This window comes from Cygnus atratus, chromosome 2 (genome assembly GCF_013377495.2).
Source record: "Cygnus atratus isolate AKBS03 ecotype Queensland, Australia chromosome 2, CAtr_DNAZoo_HiC_assembly, whole genome shotgun sequence".
Lineage (NCBI taxonomy): Eukaryota > Metazoa > Chordata > Aves > Anseriformes > Anatidae > Cygnus > Cygnus atratus.
Window position 1 is genome coordinate 66,406,404 of NC_066363.1, and position 18,808 is coordinate 66,425,211.

Here is an 18,808-nt window from a genome sequence, read left to right on the forward strand (position 1 = left end):
TGGATGGGCTAACAAACCTGCCAGCATTGCAACTAAGCTATCACAGGCAGTGAAAGGCTAGAAATTAAGTTCTCCAGAACTTTTTAATAGTTTCTGTGTAGTATGAAACTCTGATTAACCAACTGTATCTAGCTGGATTAAGATTAGTTAAGATTAACCAACTATATCTAGTTTCCATAAAAATGACTCACCATCAAGGTCTGCCACACACTGGAGAGAACCAGTGCCTCATACTAGACAGAATGACAGACAGCTTGTTTAAGCACCATAATACTTCAAGCAAGTAGCTTAGAAAATTCTTTTAGACATTTATTTCCCTCCTTTTGCCTCCAGAGCAATGAACTGTAGCACTTTTTAATTAAAAGTGGAGAGCCAAGGTATGAGCACACATACCAGCACACACACCAGCACACACCTTAGTATTAAATTTAATGATGAAAATACTAACATGTTAGATTGCCATAAACTGTCTTTGCGCAGCTGTGATTAGCTGTTTTCTTGAACTTTTATTCCCTCCTCCCTCAATAGTCTTCCTTTCAAGTGAACACCCCAAATACCCTCTACAACCTGTCTTCCTTCAGTGTTCCTCTTTAACTTATTACAGTCTGTCTTTTGTTTTTATATTTATCAAATTGTGTTAAAACAAATCCTGCAGCTAAACAAAGGTTTGGAAATTACCACTTCCTTTTTTTCCCACATCTCCACTCCAAAACACTGTGTCTACTTAAGCTGCCAATAAAATAACAAAACAGGCAGTCCAGGGTCATATCAGGAAAGAAACTGACACCGCATGGTCTGCCCAGAATGAAGCTCATCCTGAAGTATCAAAATGGAAATAGACTCAGAGAAGGGTTTCACTAAACAATTAGTGAAAAAAGCTTGTTAAGAGTATTTGAATTTTTTCCCCTTTTCATCATAAGTTCACTCTCATGAGATTTTTCAAATCCAGTCACAGATCACATTTTTAGAAGTATGCAATAAGGATTAGAAATTTGTTTTTTATTGATCTTAGAATCTTCTTAGAGTTCTTCTATTTCTCCTCAGAAGAATTTTAATCTTATAAGAAACTAAAGTGGAAACTTAGAATTTTACCCTCCAGAAAGTTCCATGTCACTGAACTAAACTAGGCATACCCATTTCAACATTAACAAAAGAAAAAGGATTTTTTAAAATAGTATTTAGCACTGGAAATGTTTTTACAGGAAAAAAAAAACAACACACAACAACAACAAAAAACATCGAAACAGCATTATTTGCACAGAAATACAGCTGCCAAAAATAATCAAAAGAAAGCACTCAAAATGTTATTATAATCTTTTTTTAAAAAGTGGATTTCTGTGATAGGATATGTGGCTGTCTTCAAGCCCATTAAGAGAACAAGAGATTTTAAACCATTAGAATAACTTTTTTGACTACTTATTGATAAACTTTTATTTTCAAGACTTTTATAAAAGGCTTTTGGGAATTACTAACCTCTAACAAATCTGTTATGGAAAGAAAATATAATTAAGGGGTTCCAGATGATAAAACTCGCTGGCAATTCTTTCCACAATTCAGTTACTTATTGGCATAAAAATGCTTATTAGAGATATGAACTATCAGATAAGACAGCTTGCCACGTGTCTTAGTACTAAAACTTTACTGATTTAGAAGATAGTGCTGCTTCAGTTCCCTTCCTGCTTTATGGTCTTATGTATGTCACTAGAACATGGTAACCAGGCAAGAAAAGTCCATAGGATATAATCTGTTACTACTTTCTCAAAGTTATCTTAGAAGTGAAAGTTTAAGAAAAAAAAAAACCCTCCAGTATAAAATGTCTTATGTTGAAATATTATAAACATTCAATATATCAAGAAGTGATAAAAGTTTATTTTATTGTCCTCTTTGCATTACTTTGTGAGACAGCTCCCCACTATTTTCTATCAATTGACTCACACAAAACATCCTTCCTAAAGGAAATGAGTTTTGGTCACGTTCCCAGAAATTACCAAAATTCAAGCTTGGTATTTGAAATTACTCAAAATTCAATTACCAAAATTGAATCTAGCAAAGGAAATCTAAACAACTAAATTGTTTTGACTCTTCAACCATAGAAATAAACTGGGAAAAAGGAACCGTTAGTTCTCTATGTCAAAGCTGCTTGCACTTCATTAGCCATAAATGAGATACTTTTACTTAACAATCAAGAAGTGTTAACATACTGATAAAGGCAGCTAAAACAGGATGGATGGCAACACTGGGAACAACAAAAAAAAACTCTATTCCATCTATGTGCAAATAAAATCACAGATTTTTTCTCTCTAATTGCAAGAACTATTTAGAACCCCTTTCTGAAGACAGCATCAGTACATTTTCTCACGGTTATTCTGTACCCCTGGTACCTGAGTACCCACAAATATTAATTTTTCTTCCCAAAATAAAGAAAAATTTCTTTTTTCTTGGAGAAGAGATTTTTGCACTGGAACTGTAGCATGACAAGAACAATTCTTTGATACCATCTTAAGGTTTTACTTTGGCAATTTTGATTTCTCAGGCCCAACTATTAGCCATGTTTGCTGAAAAGGATATAAAAGTATCTTTTCTCTATGAAACAATAAATTTGTTTTTAAAAAAATCTTTTTTCTGTTGAGACATGAAAAGTCAACGGCTTCATTGAACTGCCAATATACTTGGAATGGATTCCAACGGTAAGTGCACATTAACAAACATACCTTCCTAACATCTGAGCTTTTAGGTTCGGTGGTCCAGGTGATGATTCGAGACACTGCTAACCTAGTTTCACTCGAATTTACAAAGTCTCCTGGATCCATCTGTTGTGCGAGAGTCTCTATATATTTAAGGATTGCAACTTTGACCTGAAAAGAGAAATAGAGTCAGGTGGACAATAAAAACTGTGCTACAAGAACAAGAGTGTATGCAGACTAGAATGTACATTCTCTAAAATATTTTTTTCCTAATTAACCTAAACATCTTTTCAGTGCTGGTATATAAAAACCCAAACGCTGAATTTACAGATGGGTACAACATTTCAAGAAGGAAGATCTTCCACAGAAATTAAAAACTAATAGAAATCTTAGATTTCATTAGTAGCAGCTAGGAGATAGACAAATCATTGTATATGCAGAAGTTTATGTTTAACAAACAGAAAACTGAAGTACTCGGAACATTTAAGAATTTTCAGAATTATTGAGAACTGTTTTCAAGTACTAAAATGAAAAGCAGACACCATCTGATGAACTAATAATCAGTTTGTATTAGAATATGATGTAGTTAACACACAGCACCCTTTTATGAAAACCAGAGTTCAGCAGTCAGGATCTTTGGGGTTAGGCTGTATGAGTCTTCTTATTTTTAAAAAGGTATGGAATAGAATTTCTACTCAAGACTTAGAAGGGGTCACATAACACATTTTTCCTTTGAAGATATTGAGAAGATAGATGTGGGTTTACCGGGAGGATAGAAAAGCTTTTTTATGCTCTCAACTGCCCAACCTACTCCCCTAATGCAGAATTACAGTTTTAGATATCCCAGACTGCAGCCCCTCCAAAATTACATCACTGCACAACTTTAGTAGAAGGGCTATTATGCCTGTAACTCCCTTAAACATTCTCTCCTCGGTTCCTGCAGCCCTAGAGATAATTGACGTGCAACCCATCAAAAAAAGTGGTGTACATTTATTTATGCAACCTACTTAACTTAGCACTAATAATCATCCTGAGCTAGAAATACTTACCAGGATGGAAGAGACCTAATGACCATCATAAGCAGAAAAAAAAAAAAGCTCTAGGTTTATTTTTAATTACACATGCCTTGTACTAAAACTGTTCCGAACAAAGCTATTTAGAAATATCCATTGGTCAAAACTTCCAACACCCAAGATACACTGAGTGACACAGATATTACTGATAGCTGATATATGTGAATTAAAACTTAATACTTCATATTCACAGCAGTTGTTAAAACTTGACTTCTCTGAAGTTATGCAACAACCAACAGCTGGAGGTTTTCACGTTAGGCAAGTCAATACTAACATATGCAGTATAAAAAAATACTATCTGCTATATTCTTTCTGGGGCAGGAGGAACCAAACACAAAAATCCATATAACGAGGCAATAATATTACAGATCAAAAACACCCTGAAGTAAACCCCGTAACAGCAACAAATCTACTTATGATGCATTTTTGTCACTGCTTCAAACAAGTTAAGTACAGAGTTAAGGTTCAGAAATAAAAGGCCTGACATAGTGTTCTTTAGCAACCCATTTCACCTCTACAGGACCTGAGATAAATTTTTTTTTACTGCAACTGAAGTAGTTTCAGTATTTCTTAAAACGAGTATTTGCTGTTAATCTGAAACCACCGTCTAGGAAGCTGTTTAATACTGCCTTGACTTTCTTTGTACCCTATAGGCTGAATTTCCTGTATTTTGCTGGGCTATAACAAACCCTGAGACACTAAACCTTTTTCCTGTACAGCACAAAACAGACACACATTTTGTTTAAGAATAGTATTGTTGTAGTAAGTGAGCTGAAATATAAAGCAAGCTACAACTAGCACTATTACTCAGCAAAAAAAGATAAATGTAATCAAAGTGCTTCATAAACATCTTTCACAGATGAGAAATTCCTACACAAAAATATCCTGTGCAATTCATCTGCATAGATGCACAAAATACTGCAAGGACGCTACACAGTCACTGCCAGAAGGCAAATTGTTGTCCTATCCTGTGAAACAGTTGAGATTCACCAAGTTTCATTTGCTTCATCAGGATAAGACAGAAACATTTCATAGAAACTGCTTTATTTAAAGCAGACACGAGTCCGTCTCTTACAGTTTTCCTGGGGTGCAAAAGACTCAACTCTGCCTTACTAACATGAAGTGCAATCATGCAAAGCAATTTTCAGATTGCCACATCCCAGATGTCTGTCCTAATCCCTAGGTTACTGGATACTCAGGAGCAACTGCCTCTGCCATGATTTATCTAAATGATTAAAATATCTGCTAAAGATGAAACATTAAAAGGCTCGATTATCTCTGTGACTGTTTGTTCATTTTAATACCATTTTTTTAATGGACTTAGAAAAATCTTCTCATCAACTGCATCAAAAGACTTTAATTTCAGCAAGTCAGCATTTTCAAAGGAAAGAAGGGTTCAGAAGTTTCTAATAAGATCTGGTTACAATGCTTAAAACTGTTCCTCACTGTGTGTAAGCCATTCTGTATTCAACCTGAGAAAAATGAAAGTGATGCTTTGAAGTATCTTTCAGGACAACACTCATCCACAGCAAAGCATATGCTCTGCACCTGCAAAAATAAGCTTAATAGATTATATCCTCTCCAGAAAATTTGACTCCTAAGACCATCCATAAATTTAACCAAAACAGATACACGCACCTGATACCTCTAAACTGTATTTCAGCAGTTCACCACACCTACATATAACTTTAATGTAAAAGACTAAGATAGGGCACAATACTGTGCTGCATCCTGCACAGATTACATCGGTAGCATAATATCCCCTCTATGTCTGGTCCTCTTACTAGCTATCATTCCAAATCCACCTCTGGGGACACTCTAAGAGCTTTACTTTTATAATCCAAGGCTTTGCTGTGTGTAAATGTTAACGATGACAATGGCAGTTTACTCCAAAGGATCACAGTTACTACTACCACATGAAAACCATAAAGGAAGTGTCATTTGTAGAAGGGAATCCTTCCATGGAGAGTATTTCTGACCTAACATCCCTTCTTATATCTGACACTCTCCTTTCTTTGATAGTATTTTTTAGAGAATGCATTTTTTTACTGTATCTAGTCCAAAATCGCATCCTGAACCAAAATAATCATTCTTCAGAGTAGGAAATAAAGCTGAAGACCTCAAGGAATGAAGCAGTCCTTTAGGATTATCAGTTAATCTGTTAAACATCTGTGTGCACTGAGGACAGAATTTAGGTGAAATATTCAAGAATGTGGATATTCAACAGATAATTTTGCAATTTATGTTCACGAACTTTACTGTCTGGATCCTGAAGTTGTAGTTACCTAGGTAAGATGGAAGTAGGGGGTAGGTACCATTTTTTCCAAAAAATCTTTCCCTCTCTTCTACATACTTCTCAGTTGCATACTTTACTGGCCCACAGTTTCACTTCAAATACTATTGATTTTACTTCAAACCAACACCTGTTCTTCTGTGGAGGTAGCTTTTACTGACATCCTGATTTCTGAAGTATTTCTCAAATGCTTTTCTGTTAAGTGTTTCCAGATTTCTTAATCCTTTCTAGGTTGCACACCTGAAACAGACTTGAATGTTCTTGAACTTAGGCCCAACTTAGTCTACTAGGAGTCTGTTCTCATTCAAATTTACAGTTTAAACTTTGAAATGTTGTAAATATGCCAGCTATTATTCTACTACTAATAATACCAGCTATTATTCTCCTATATTGAAAAAAAAACAATAATACCAGCTACTATTCTACTATATTGAAAAAAAAAAACAACAACTCAACCATCAAATTCACCTATCTGGTGAGGAAAACCAAGAAAAAGAAAATCAAGCCCAATTTGTTCCAAGGATTTATTTAAACAACAAACTGATTTTTACTACCTCATTTGCTGTCTTCAATAAATGACAGCAGTCCCTTTTTAACACAGCTCTACGAAGCAACAGTGGTCAACGTATCAACTGTCCTCAAAAGCTTAAAAATGTAAGTTTTACTGTATTGTAGACAAAAAAGGCATATTCATGTAACTTCAGGTTCAAAACTATTTGGAAAAAAATCATATTCTTGTGCAGTATCAAACAGTGTAAAAATATTTCGTGCAGGATAGAGCAGAAAACGCCAATTATATGCTTGTTATTTCCCCATTTATCTGACTAGTAAGTCTTCAGATTTGATGCACTTACAAAAAGAGTTACTTTTAGGATAACTGTAAATATACTACAAGATTATTTTATATTTTCATTTGTATTGTCAGGTCTATGGGTTAGAGATTTTTATTATGTAAAAGTGTGTATGTATAAAGCTACACACTGCTTTCAGGAAAGTAAAGGTACCATAAAGGGAGCTTGTTTTTAATATAACAGCTTATGTTACCATTAAAATTATTTAAACGAATTCAAGACCTATCAGTCTAAACACAGGAAAACTTATATACAAACTAGGAAAAGAGGATTGGGAAATCACAAACATAAAATTAGAAAAGACTTAACAGAGTGTTTGCATAACCAGCTTGATGTTAGGCGGCCACATTTTTGTTGCTCATTTTTACCATACTGTGGTTTTATTAGAACTCACTTGCAGCAAACACTTTCACAGTAGTATAATGTTTAAAATTGAACATCTGCATGCTTAAAGTTTCTCGCAAAGGTTAGTAGCAGCAAACGAATGCATTCAAGTAAGAAGTATTGGCAAAAACCGTAAGAGTTTGACATAGGGTTAAGAACAAAGACAATAATTCAGACAAAAACCTTTGAGCTCCAAAAAGAGCGAAGCTGGTCCTGTAGTGCTGGCTTGACTGTCTGAAAGTTTACAAAAACAAAATCCACTAATTGAAAACCTTGTTTTTAAAACAAATCAAACAATCCAAAGGTAAATAATAAGACAATCAAATGTCTATCAAGATTTTGTTTGCGATGTAAGCCTGAAAATTCTTACCTTCAAACTAGGCGTTTGGGTCTGGTCAACAGTAAATCTCATTAAAATACTGAACTGAAGATCATTTGGAAAAGATTCCCTATAAAATAAATAAAATCAAGTTATATCAGTTACGTGAATTTTTCTTTTAATACCTGTTGAGAGGCAAAAAATACACCCTTGCTCTTCCGAGTCAAAAAAAAAAAAAAAACCACCTTTACTATTTCTAAAAGAAAAAATTTCTACCAATTTTGTTGATTTTATATCTGACTTCCAGAAACATTTTCCTAAAAAGTAAAGGATAATATTACGAAAGAAATACTGCTTTGAAGCTCTTGTAGTTAGAATATATATATAACGCAAGTAATAAGGGATGATCCTGTAGCATTCTGATTCCAAATGTATGCAATTCCAACAATCCCAAAACTATAATGCACCAGTACTGTTAAAATTTACACAACACTCCTCCTGTATGCTTCTGTGAACCATCCTCCCCTTCTATCTGCCTCTGCTCTCCACCATTCCTCACTCTGGTATTACCTTCTAGGCTTCTGCTGCAGCAGCAAAAAAGATCATACTTCCTCTCTCCATTCAATGCCCACCATAACCTTTGTCAGATTGCACAGGAAATCTGCCATATGAATAGGTTCATCAGAGGCCTAAATGTTTAGGCTGTCCCATTCTTCAGAGAATAGAGGATGAGAAGTAGCTTCCAGATCTTCGCCAATTCTAGTTTAAAATTTAATTTTCATTTGGGAATAAAGCTGGCCTAGGATAGGCAGCTTGATGGCCCCCAAAATCCCTTCGGAGTGCTTTGGGCATTAGAAAATTTTGGTGAAAGTGAAGGGACATGGCAATAACGGATTTGCTAACTCCTTAAATGCCTGAATACTGCAAAAATATTTCAGTATCAAAATTAAAAAAAAAAAATCAAAAGCTATCAGTGCATCACTAAACAAGCAAGACAATAAACATACATGATGCACATTTTGGAATCAGACAAGTAGTATCATATTGATTACGCAGCATTAAAGAATCAAATCCTTCGAGTTAATACACATTTAGGAAACCAAAACACTTTAGCAGCAACATTTACTGAGGTTTCATGATCTGTTGTTAGCTCCGTATATTTCCAAGAATCACACAGAATGTACATGCATGTACATACAGACAAACCATGCTGGGAATAGCATGAGGGGGATTCCTCCCCCCAGCTTTATTTTCCCCTTCTGAACTCATTACCTTGTGACATCAAGTGCCTTCTGAACTTTTGCTTGTACAGACCCAAGCAAATCAGCACCCATTTTCTTCAATAGCTGTGTTAGCAGTACAAATAGCCAGTCCTGCAGATCTTCTTTATGGACTTGGATGAAGTCCACCAGTGTCTCCAAAAACATACTGAACACCTACAAGGTAGAAGAAGAAGGAAAGAGGGTAGGATGGGGCAAAAGAGGAAAAGACATAGACATATGCTGAACTTACAAACAAGCAGCAGTAAGGGAATCAGAGGCAGAGAAAGGCAGTGCTTTGCAGCCAAGCAGGAAAAAAAAAATCTGTTTTGCTTTTTCATTGGATACAAGAGTACATTGGAAATGTTAGCCGACTTTCTGTAGAAGTTTGACAATTAGGTATTACATGCAGTATTGTCAAGAAAAGAAATGCTTACTGTGATGGCTGGCGCAACCTCCATTTTTTCAGTAAAACTTCTCTTTTTTTTTTTCTTTAACCTTCAAGCTTTATCATTAAAGTGGATTGTGCATACTCCTCAAAGATTACAAAAACACCTTCCGTCTAAAACCAAAAAAGCTGCTATAGTGCTTTTACAGAATCTTCATTGTAAGTATCTGCATTACTAAATACTGCAAGATCATGAAACCTGTCCAATTCCTTTACATAAAACATTTGTGAAACAGAACAAAAATCTCCTGCTACTGCGGATAGCCAAACACAAAACTGTTCACCGGAGTTGGGAAAAAAGCCACAACAGATTTTGGATTGACAGGTGTTTAAATACTACAGTCTTCCAGAAACATTGTGTGTTGTATTCTTTTCAACAAACAATGCTGAAAATACGGTATTCAGTTTAAAAAAAGAAGTATATTAACATGTCTGTAGCAATTTCATCACTTAGATGAGGACAAAGAGCTTTTTAGAGTGAAGGGGTGAAGAAAGGCGTAATAGACAACTTTGTTTAAAAAGCCTTTTTAATATCTCTCACTAATTTCATGTTTGTTTGTTTGTTTGTTCCCCTAGATTTATGGTGAGATCAGGATGTGTATTGCTCTATACCAGTGTGGTCCATGATTTTCCCACTTCTCTGACACAAAAACCAGGTGTTTGGGCTGGAAATGGTGTCTTCGCATCTGACTTACACTCTTGCTCCAGCAAATATCTGGGCACAGAAGCAAAGCTACTGTTATGATACAAAGAAGGCTGGAGACATATTGCCTCTTGAGTATATTTGACATGGGTTCAAGACTGGAAATAGCTGCTGCAGAGGAAGGACTGGGACATCACATCCTCCTGCAGCTTATCTGGCTTGTGGTAAGGCCATATTCTGCTGCTGTTCGTAAGAGTAGATGATCCCCAACTGTGATCACAACTCACATGGCTGCAGACACCACAACATTGACCAAGTATAGAGGGGATGAAACATGCTGCTGCATGCCTTCATCACTGAGGAAGTTAGATCTAACTTCCCACGTTGATAATCAAGCCAGAGTAAGTAAACTCACGTAAATTGGAAAATCAAAATCAACAGAGTAATCTTAAGAAGTGCCTCAAAACTTACATTAGAAGAGTAATAAATATATGATCCTACGAGAATCTGAAAATATCAGAGAAAATCTATAAATAGACACCTTAAAAGCTGTAAAAATGTATTAGAAACAAAACAATACAAACCCTATCCAATGTAGAGCCCATCATGATGGGATACTTTAACCTCCTTTTTGGGGCAAACTACACTGAAAATGAGAAAGAAAGTATTCCTAAATGTACTGCCACACACCTAGATTTTGACGGAAGTCTGTCCTTTAAAAAACTGCTTTGTAGTAGTGGGAAGAAATTTTCAAGCTAATGATTGTAAATATCTTTGGTGTTTGGCTGAACTGAAACTATATACCACTTTGTGGACACACAAGCAGCAGGTACAATTATAAGAGCTAGGCAAAACCAAAGCAGAGTACCTTCTGTGTTTTATTATGACTGTCTTTGGATTTAACAGTCCTAAAATTTGGGGAAAACATACAGAATTCAGGAAAACAAAAAGATCTGGTAGTATAAAGATTACCCTGGAGGTCTTCCAATTTTATTTAAATTATTTAGCTTAGCAGAACTTAGAAATTGTACCTGTATCTTAAAGTTTGCATACTCCAATGCACACACCTATTTCACTGAAATGTGTAAGTTGAACAAACCTGTTACAACATCCTATTTGACGGTGTAATGTAGACTCCTTACGATACTTTAAACATGTAAAGTGATTTCAAGTGAAATCATTATGAAGTGAATTATGAATCCCTATAGCAAAAGTACCCTAAAGATCTTGTGCTGATGTTTTTGGTGGTAAAAATACTTACAACTGATGACTCAATTTTCTTCTCAGATTTCATTTGATCTTAGGTTTACCACAATGATTGCCAGCAGAAAAGTCAAATGAAGCAAATCATTGTGCTGTCTAAAAACACCACACCAACCTGAATCAGCTTTTTATCTCAGCCAAAGCATGAAGAATACAAAATGCCGTAAGAGCATTTAAGGTGACGGATGAATTTGGAATGGAAAATGGAACTCAACCACCTATACTCTGAACAATGTACGTAGGTACTACGATTTTTGCAGTTTTCATTTTTATGATGCAACTTAAAACTTAAATCAAGCATCTAAAGCTCGAGCTCTTAATAAATAATTTGATAGTGGAAGAAATAAACAGGTATGAAAATAATTGTAACTATCTACCTTTAAAGAGAATTATTTCAGATGTGCCAACCACCACAACAATATAAAGCAGGAATGCATAACCAAACAATGTCAGTTAATTAGTAGATAAAGCACATCTCAAAACTTTACCACGCAGTTTACATAATTGTATATAGCATTTTATGATTGCAAAAGGCTTGACACTGCATGAACTCTTTGGGAAAGAAAAATAGAGAAAAAGGGTTAATTGCACATTCATGCAAATAAGGTTAGGCTTCCAACAAATACTGAACCAACTTACTCTCTAAAGAGAGTTCCAACACAGGGGACAGCATGCAAAACAAAACAAAACAACAAAACAAAAACAAAAAAGGGAAAGATAAAAATACACAAATTAGTGGCCATCAATACAAAGTTCCTGTATGGAATATAAAAAAAACAAAACAAGGTATTTCAAAGCTTTTATGACAGATTTAGTAATTTTATTGGGATATTGGAACTATTTTATAAGTACTTGGTATGTCCTTCAAATCATTTTCCCATTTTCTCTCCCAAATTACATGACTTTTTCCAAGCAATTCCCTACATCTACCTATCATGTTAAAAGAAACCTTTAAAAAGAAACAAAAGCGAAAAAATCAAAAACAAACACAAACAAAAACCACAGACGTGATGAAGGAATAATTTCTATGGACAACTGAGGAAAAGATTCGAAAGGATTCTAAAATTGAATTTGTGCAGCAATGTGTGTGTTGGCTGCTCATGGCTTGGACTAGCGTACGCTTCGTTGGGTTAAAAACTGGCTGTATATCCGGGCCCAGAGAGTTGTGGTGAATGGAGTCAAATGCAGTTGGTGGCCGGTCACTAGTGAAGTCCCCCAGGGCTCAGTACTGGGGCCAGTCCTCTTCAGTATCTTTATCGATGATCTGGATGAGGGGATCGAGTGCACCCTCAATAAGTTTGCAGATGACACCAAGTTAGGTGCATGTGTCGATCTGCTCGAGGGTAGGAAGGCTCTGCAGGAGGATCTGGATAGGCTGGACCGATGGGCTGAGGCCAACTGTATGAAGTTCAACAAGGCCAAGTGCCGGGTCCTGCACCTGGGGCACAACTCCAAGCAGAGCTACAGGCTGGGAGATGAGTGGTTGGAAAGCTGCCTGGCAGAGAAGGACCTGGGAGTATTGGTTGATAGTAGGCTGAATATGAGCCACCAGTGTGCTCAGGTGGCCAAGGCGGCCAACAGCATCCTGGCTTGGATCAGAAACAGTGGGGCCAGCAGGGCTAGGGAAGTGATTGTCCCCCTTTACTCAGCTCTGGTGAGGCCGCACCTCGAGTACTGTGTTCAGTTTTGGGCCCCTCGCTACAAGAAGGACATGGAGGTGCTCGAGAGAGTCCAGAGAAGGGCAAGAAAGCTGGTGAGGGGTCTGGAGAGCAAGTCTTACGAGGAGCAGCTGAGGGAGCTGGGGTTGTTCAGCCTGGAGAAGAGGAGGCTCAGGGGTGACCTTATCGCTCTCTATAGGTACCTTAAAGGAGGCTGGAGCAAGGTGGGGGGTTGGTCTATTCTCCCACGTGCCCAGTGACAGGACGAGGGAGAATGGGCTGAAGTTGCGCCAGGGGAGGTTTAGGTTGGATATTAGGAAGAACTTCTTTACTGAAAGGGTTGTTAGGCATTGGAATGGGCTGCCCAGGGAAGTGGTTGAGTCACCATCCCTGGAGGTCTTTAAAAGACGTTTAGATGTAGAGCTTAGTGATACGGTTTAGTGGAGGACTTGTTGGTGTTAGGTCAGAGGTTGGACTAGGTGATCTTGGAGGTCTCTTCCAACCTAGATGATTCTGTGATAATAAAAATCCACAGCTCATGAACTCTAATACTTGTGGTGTCCTCCTGATAATAATATTCATGAATTATTATTGATTTTGCAACAAAAAGCAGGCGTGCTTTCAGTGAGTGGAATAGGTGCTAACACCTGTGATATCACATTGGCCAAAACTTAGAACTCAAAGCAACATTATTTTATGTCAAAATGACCAACAAACAAAAATATCAACTGGAATGCAATAATTCATAAAGGCCCAATGAAAAATTTAAAATGCTCTGCTGAAACATACAACTGTATTTTGGAGCATTCTCATTCTCCTTCCCCCATCGTAACCTCAACAATATCTCCAGGGTAGTTCTCATAGATGCATAACTGCTGTATTAATTAACTAAAGAACAAACAACCAAAATCAAGACAAGGTGCTATTCACAATTTTGTCACACTTCATTTAAAAGCCAATATTTCAATATTTAGTTTTCTTTCCTCTAGTCTTTTTAAGGGAATGTTTTCTTTGGTTACTCCTCAACTTGACTTTAGTTGTTTCTCCTGGATTTCTGCAGTATGTGAGCAAATTTAATACTACGTTCCTGTGCACAATATAATTTTCTTCCAAAATATACTGTGTCACAGATTTTCCAACAGGAGAAATATGGGCAGGTGAATACTAAGTTAACCTGTCAAGATTTTGCATCTCTCTGAATTTAGTTTTCTATCAGAGCAATCTTGAAGACTGAAACGTATGTATTGCAAAGCTGTTTTTCAGGATTCTGTTGAGAAAAGCCAATAGTTTGGATATAACTACTCTGCTCTAATTTTAATGTTTTATCAGTTTTGAAATATGGACATGAAGTGCCATATGTTCTACTCAACATAAAAGATAAGGTTTCTTCCATACAAGCCTGTACGTCAAACTAAATGTGAAGTTGCCTGTTTTCTACATGATATCATTTTAACTTTGTTCAACTTCATATTCACTTGCAGTCCTTTTGCTAGGGGAAATTATTGCAACAGATTATACACACATATATCAAGCTGCAACAGTAACCATCTCCCACAAAAAAAACTGTAAAAAAATAAAACAAAACAAAGAGCAGTAACTCAGTTAAAAATATTTAAAATGCTTTTAGAAAACAGAAGTTTTCTACATATTCCACTCCTTATATCATCTGTACTGGGTCTTTACCACTGTAAAATGAATAAATTACTGCATTTTCTTTTATACACCAGTATACTCTCCATCTTAATTATTGAATATTATCAATGATGTAAAAAATTATTCAACAGTCTCAACTGCCAGCCTTATCTGTGAAACTCAAGGAATACATCATCAGCTATGACAAAGCAAAATATATACCCTGGAAAAGAAATAAGTACATACTTGGTATAGTTCAGATTCATCACATATGATTTAGACTACTTTCTTTATGATTTAAATTATTGCAGCAAGGTGTTTTGTTTCTATTTCAGAGGGAACCACTAGTTACGTTGAAATTGCTTTTAAAAACACCAAGACTTCCTAAAAATACTTACAAATTTTGAGCACAAACTGCCGAACTAATGAAACAAACCTTCACTTTATTTCATTTGTCTTGCAACAAAAGGTGAAAAATTATCTAGATCAAAACTGCAAATTAAGTGGTTTCAGATCTGATACCATTAACTGCTTACAGAATACAGTTTGTTAAATTTTTACATGTGCAAGTACTGCTGACATTTTACTGAAGCTGGCCTTCTGTATGTTTTCAAACTTTTACTGCAAGTAAGGAAAACCTAAACATACCTTACTGTGAGGATCAGCAAACATTCTTGTGAAGATTTCACACAGCCTTTTCAACTCAACACGGCTGTAAAAGTGACAAAATACATTAGTCAACTCTGCTGCTACTACTACTGGTACACTAATGCATAGCAATCAGTCAATTCAACCATAAATACTGGATCAAAATCTAGTAAACAAAGTAGAAAAAACACTTTCTCTAAGATGAATAAAAATGTAATGATTTTGTCTAAAATATGACTTTCAACCTAAAAACCTCTCATCAATCTAATTCACATATTAAAACAGAGCAAAGGTCATTTTGAATTCCCATTCCTGACTACTGTAATAGAGCAGGTCATGAAAAAGGCATTCTTATTAGCTAGCCAGTAACAGTTTCTTCTGAATAAATACTCTACTGAATAAAAAGTGTCATCACTACTAGATGCAACCACTTTGAAAATCTTCCGTGTTGTAAGAACTCTATTGGTTTTCAATTCCCTTTCTTAAGCTAAGCTTTTTAAACAGAACCCCTGCCCTAGTGACCAGAATGGACACCAGTTTCCTCATTCCTCCCCCATTCTTACTCTCAGACTTCCTGAGAGTAAGATACCCTTCTTCCCCTCTTCCCAACTTTCCACATTCCTTAGAACATTAGCCTCCTCTTTTACTTTCCTTGCCTTCCATCAACTTCCAAATAAAAATCTTTCTCTACTAATACGTTTTCTTACCTTAAAGTTCTCTGGTTCTTTAATAAATTTTGCAGGCCCAGAAGGCCTTCTTTTCTCTCTGACCAGTTGGAGCTAGCACAGCGATTTAGGACTTCAGCCACATCTTCTGTCTGTCTCATATATGTTGGTATGCTTCCATTCCTAGAGCTGTAGGACCTTTCTGAACAGGCACTTGATGCATCACTGTTGGCATCATCATCTGAGTACATCCCGTAAGACTCATATCTTCTTCGCACAGGCTTCTTCTATTGTTCAGAAACACTCCACATTAGTACTGATTTTCAAAGAAATTATACATATGCATTTATCAGTAGAAACACCTATACTTTGAATAATCAGTGCAAGCCTTACTCCCTGCACTGACAAATGGCTGCAACTGTCCAGCAGTTCAAAGCAAGATAATAAAAACTTTTTAAAGATGTAAAGCTTGCATAGAATTCCAAATATAAAAGCAAAGTAAATGGAAAGAAGACATACAGTTGATGAAACTTTCAGCTTAAAGTTTACTTGTAAAAACCCATAAAATTGCATGATAGGATGACAGAAAGGTTGTACTGAAAGTTAGTTATTGCACTTAACTTTATACATGTCAATGTAAGAATCAGGTCTAAAACCACATTTTCTCATTTTAATTTACTTTGAATCGAACATGTTAATAGTAAAATTAAACTACTGAAGAAGGAAAATAATTTCTATACCTTAGTCCGTATGTCTCCTAAGAGCTGATAGCAGTAAATTATTGGAAAGAAACAGAAATTGAGAACAGGAAGGTAAGGCATAGCAGCACTGTGACTATTAAACTAGCTGCACTGGAAAACAATCTTTTGCAAATTTGACTCTGCTCTCCATATCTGATTGGTGTATCATGCATTATCAATAAAAAGTTTGCTAAGCTTCTATTTCCAGGAAAATATTACATATCATCCTCTTGTTGTTCACAAAGACTTCTCTGTCAAAATCTTTGTCTTATGCAGTAATATCTGAGCACGAAGACTTGACATGTACAGCCAACTGCTAATTATGAAACTTTCATTTAAACTTTGTATTTCCATAAACTGCTCCATCTCTTTCTGTTTAGCATCAATACCTAAAATATTTGTCATTGCAACTATTACTACAGAAATAAGTTTTGAAAATATCCTACACAAAATTTAATTGTATAATACAAAGTCCCAAATACTTTACAAAAAAAGAGCAAGCCAACAAAACAAAACACATGACAAAGGCCAGAGGAAAAACACACTGTTTATCCTAAAATGAAAAACGCAAACCACTGCAAAATAACTCTGCCATTCAAACTTTGAAGTTGAAGCAAGCAGTTAAAAATCCAATTCCATTACACATTCAAAGAAGCAGAAGTAATACTGATCATTTTCCCCTTAATTACCATTTGCACTGGGTTACTTTTGCTGGCTGAATAGCTTAAAGGATACCTCAATACAAACTGCTTATGTAAGCTTACTGTCAACAATGCATGTATCCATATATGCATAAGAGAATAAATAAAGGGATAAAAATCACAACTAGTAAAGCAATCCAGAATATTTGATTTTTATACTGTAGATTATAGCATCCTGACAGATACATTTTAAAAACACAACTCTGAACAGGGGCTTTAGTCTATGATAAAACAAGAGGCACATTCATAACCAGTTTTCCATCTAAATGGAGCCATTTGCACAGGACAACCTGTACATGTAGAGTATTACAGGCAACCAGCCATGATAATACTACAGTAATCTAATTTTGCTCTTCTTGATCCTTCTTAGATTCTAGCTAAAACATACATACCTAAACTAATTTTCCTCTAGCACTTCTATAAGCATCATGCTATTCTGCATCCAGGTAATACAAACAAGTTTCTATGAACAGACTTCATTGCTTCCAAGCAAGGCACATTCAAGTCTCAAGAGCAGTCATTAGAATCACGAGTTTCTCCTCAATTTATTTTTAATTTCCTACTATATTCTTCATCAAGCTAAATCTGAATAAGCTATGAAACTGCTGAAAGTACTATAAGATACTCATCATGTGACATCAATGCGGATAAATCTTACGTAGGTTTTTCTAATTGTAGTCAGAAACATTAAATATCCCATAGACTCTTTTTCTTTATTGCACCCTTAAAAAACAACAACCACAATCTAGAATGAGTTCCAGTTTGCTAACTAGCATTCTAGATCTCTGCTGAAAATGTTTTGCAAGTTTATGCTATCAAAAAGGGTAAACTCCACTGATCAACCACACCGTGATTTGTGGTCATGACCAAGACTTCACAGATGTTTTGATCTCTCTGCCTGTGAAGGCACACAAATTTTACACTAAATGTGTCAAGACGACAGTACTAGCCAGGAAATCAAGACTTTATGAACAGACTTTATGAACACAACTGAATTCTTCAGATTCTTTTTCCCTTCAAATTTTCTCTCTGAATCCAATCATACCTGTCTGCACACTTACATTCATTAGAGTCTAATTTGTAGGTTTTTTGCCACTGATGTTCCAAATAATCTTTCTGTTAAAACAGAGTAACAACAAATTCCTCAAAGAATTCTGGAAGCTTTGTAACAGGTACTTATATATGTATAATATCATGCAAATAGCAAACAATACAAGATAAAAAAAGTAGAAAACTCAAAGCATCAATATTTTAAATTATTTGAAGATTTCAGCTTGCTGATGTCTATATCAGAAAAACAAAATACATGACATGCTTCCGCTTAGGCTAACTGCGACAGGGAGGTGAAGAAGGAGCTAAAGAGACCCCTTTAAAAAACAGTAATGTTAAGACTGAGAATAACTAGCTTGAAATTCTCAGCAACATTTTGAAAACAGAAACCAAACTTATGACATGCTGCCTGTCAAGCCGCCAGTTCATCTCTTCAACCTTGCATGTTATCGGAACAACTTTAAATGGAATCCCAGTGTGCTTTTAGCTCTCATCAT

At 35.8% G+C, this 18,808-nt stretch overlaps 1 protein-coding gene across 3 annotated transcripts in view; it reads right to left on the reverse strand.

Annotated features, from left to right (window-relative positions):
• CLASP2 (cytoplasmic linker associated protein 2) overlaps positions 1 to 18,808 on the reverse strand; it is a 142,201-nt gene that overhangs the window by 13,803 nt on the left and 109,590 nt on the right. For 2 of the 3 annotated variants that reach the window (XM_050708581.1, XM_050708579.1), the window contains 5 exons: positions 15,863 to 16,107; positions 15,156 to 15,219; positions 8,877 to 9,040; positions 7,656 to 7,734; positions 2,712 to 2,855 (listed from right to left, as the gene is read on the reverse strand). In XM_050708581.1, the coding sequence (XP_050564538.1) occupies positions 2,712 to 2,855; positions 7,656 to 7,734; positions 8,877 to 9,040; positions 15,156 to 15,219; positions 15,863 to 16,107 (696 nt within the window). Of the gene's footprint in view, positions 1 to 2,711; positions 2,856 to 7,468; positions 7,520 to 7,655; positions 7,735 to 8,876; positions 9,041 to 15,155; positions 15,220 to 15,862; positions 16,108 to 18,808 lie in introns of all 3 variants that reach the window. The other variant, XM_050708580.1, reaches the window with a different exon arrangement.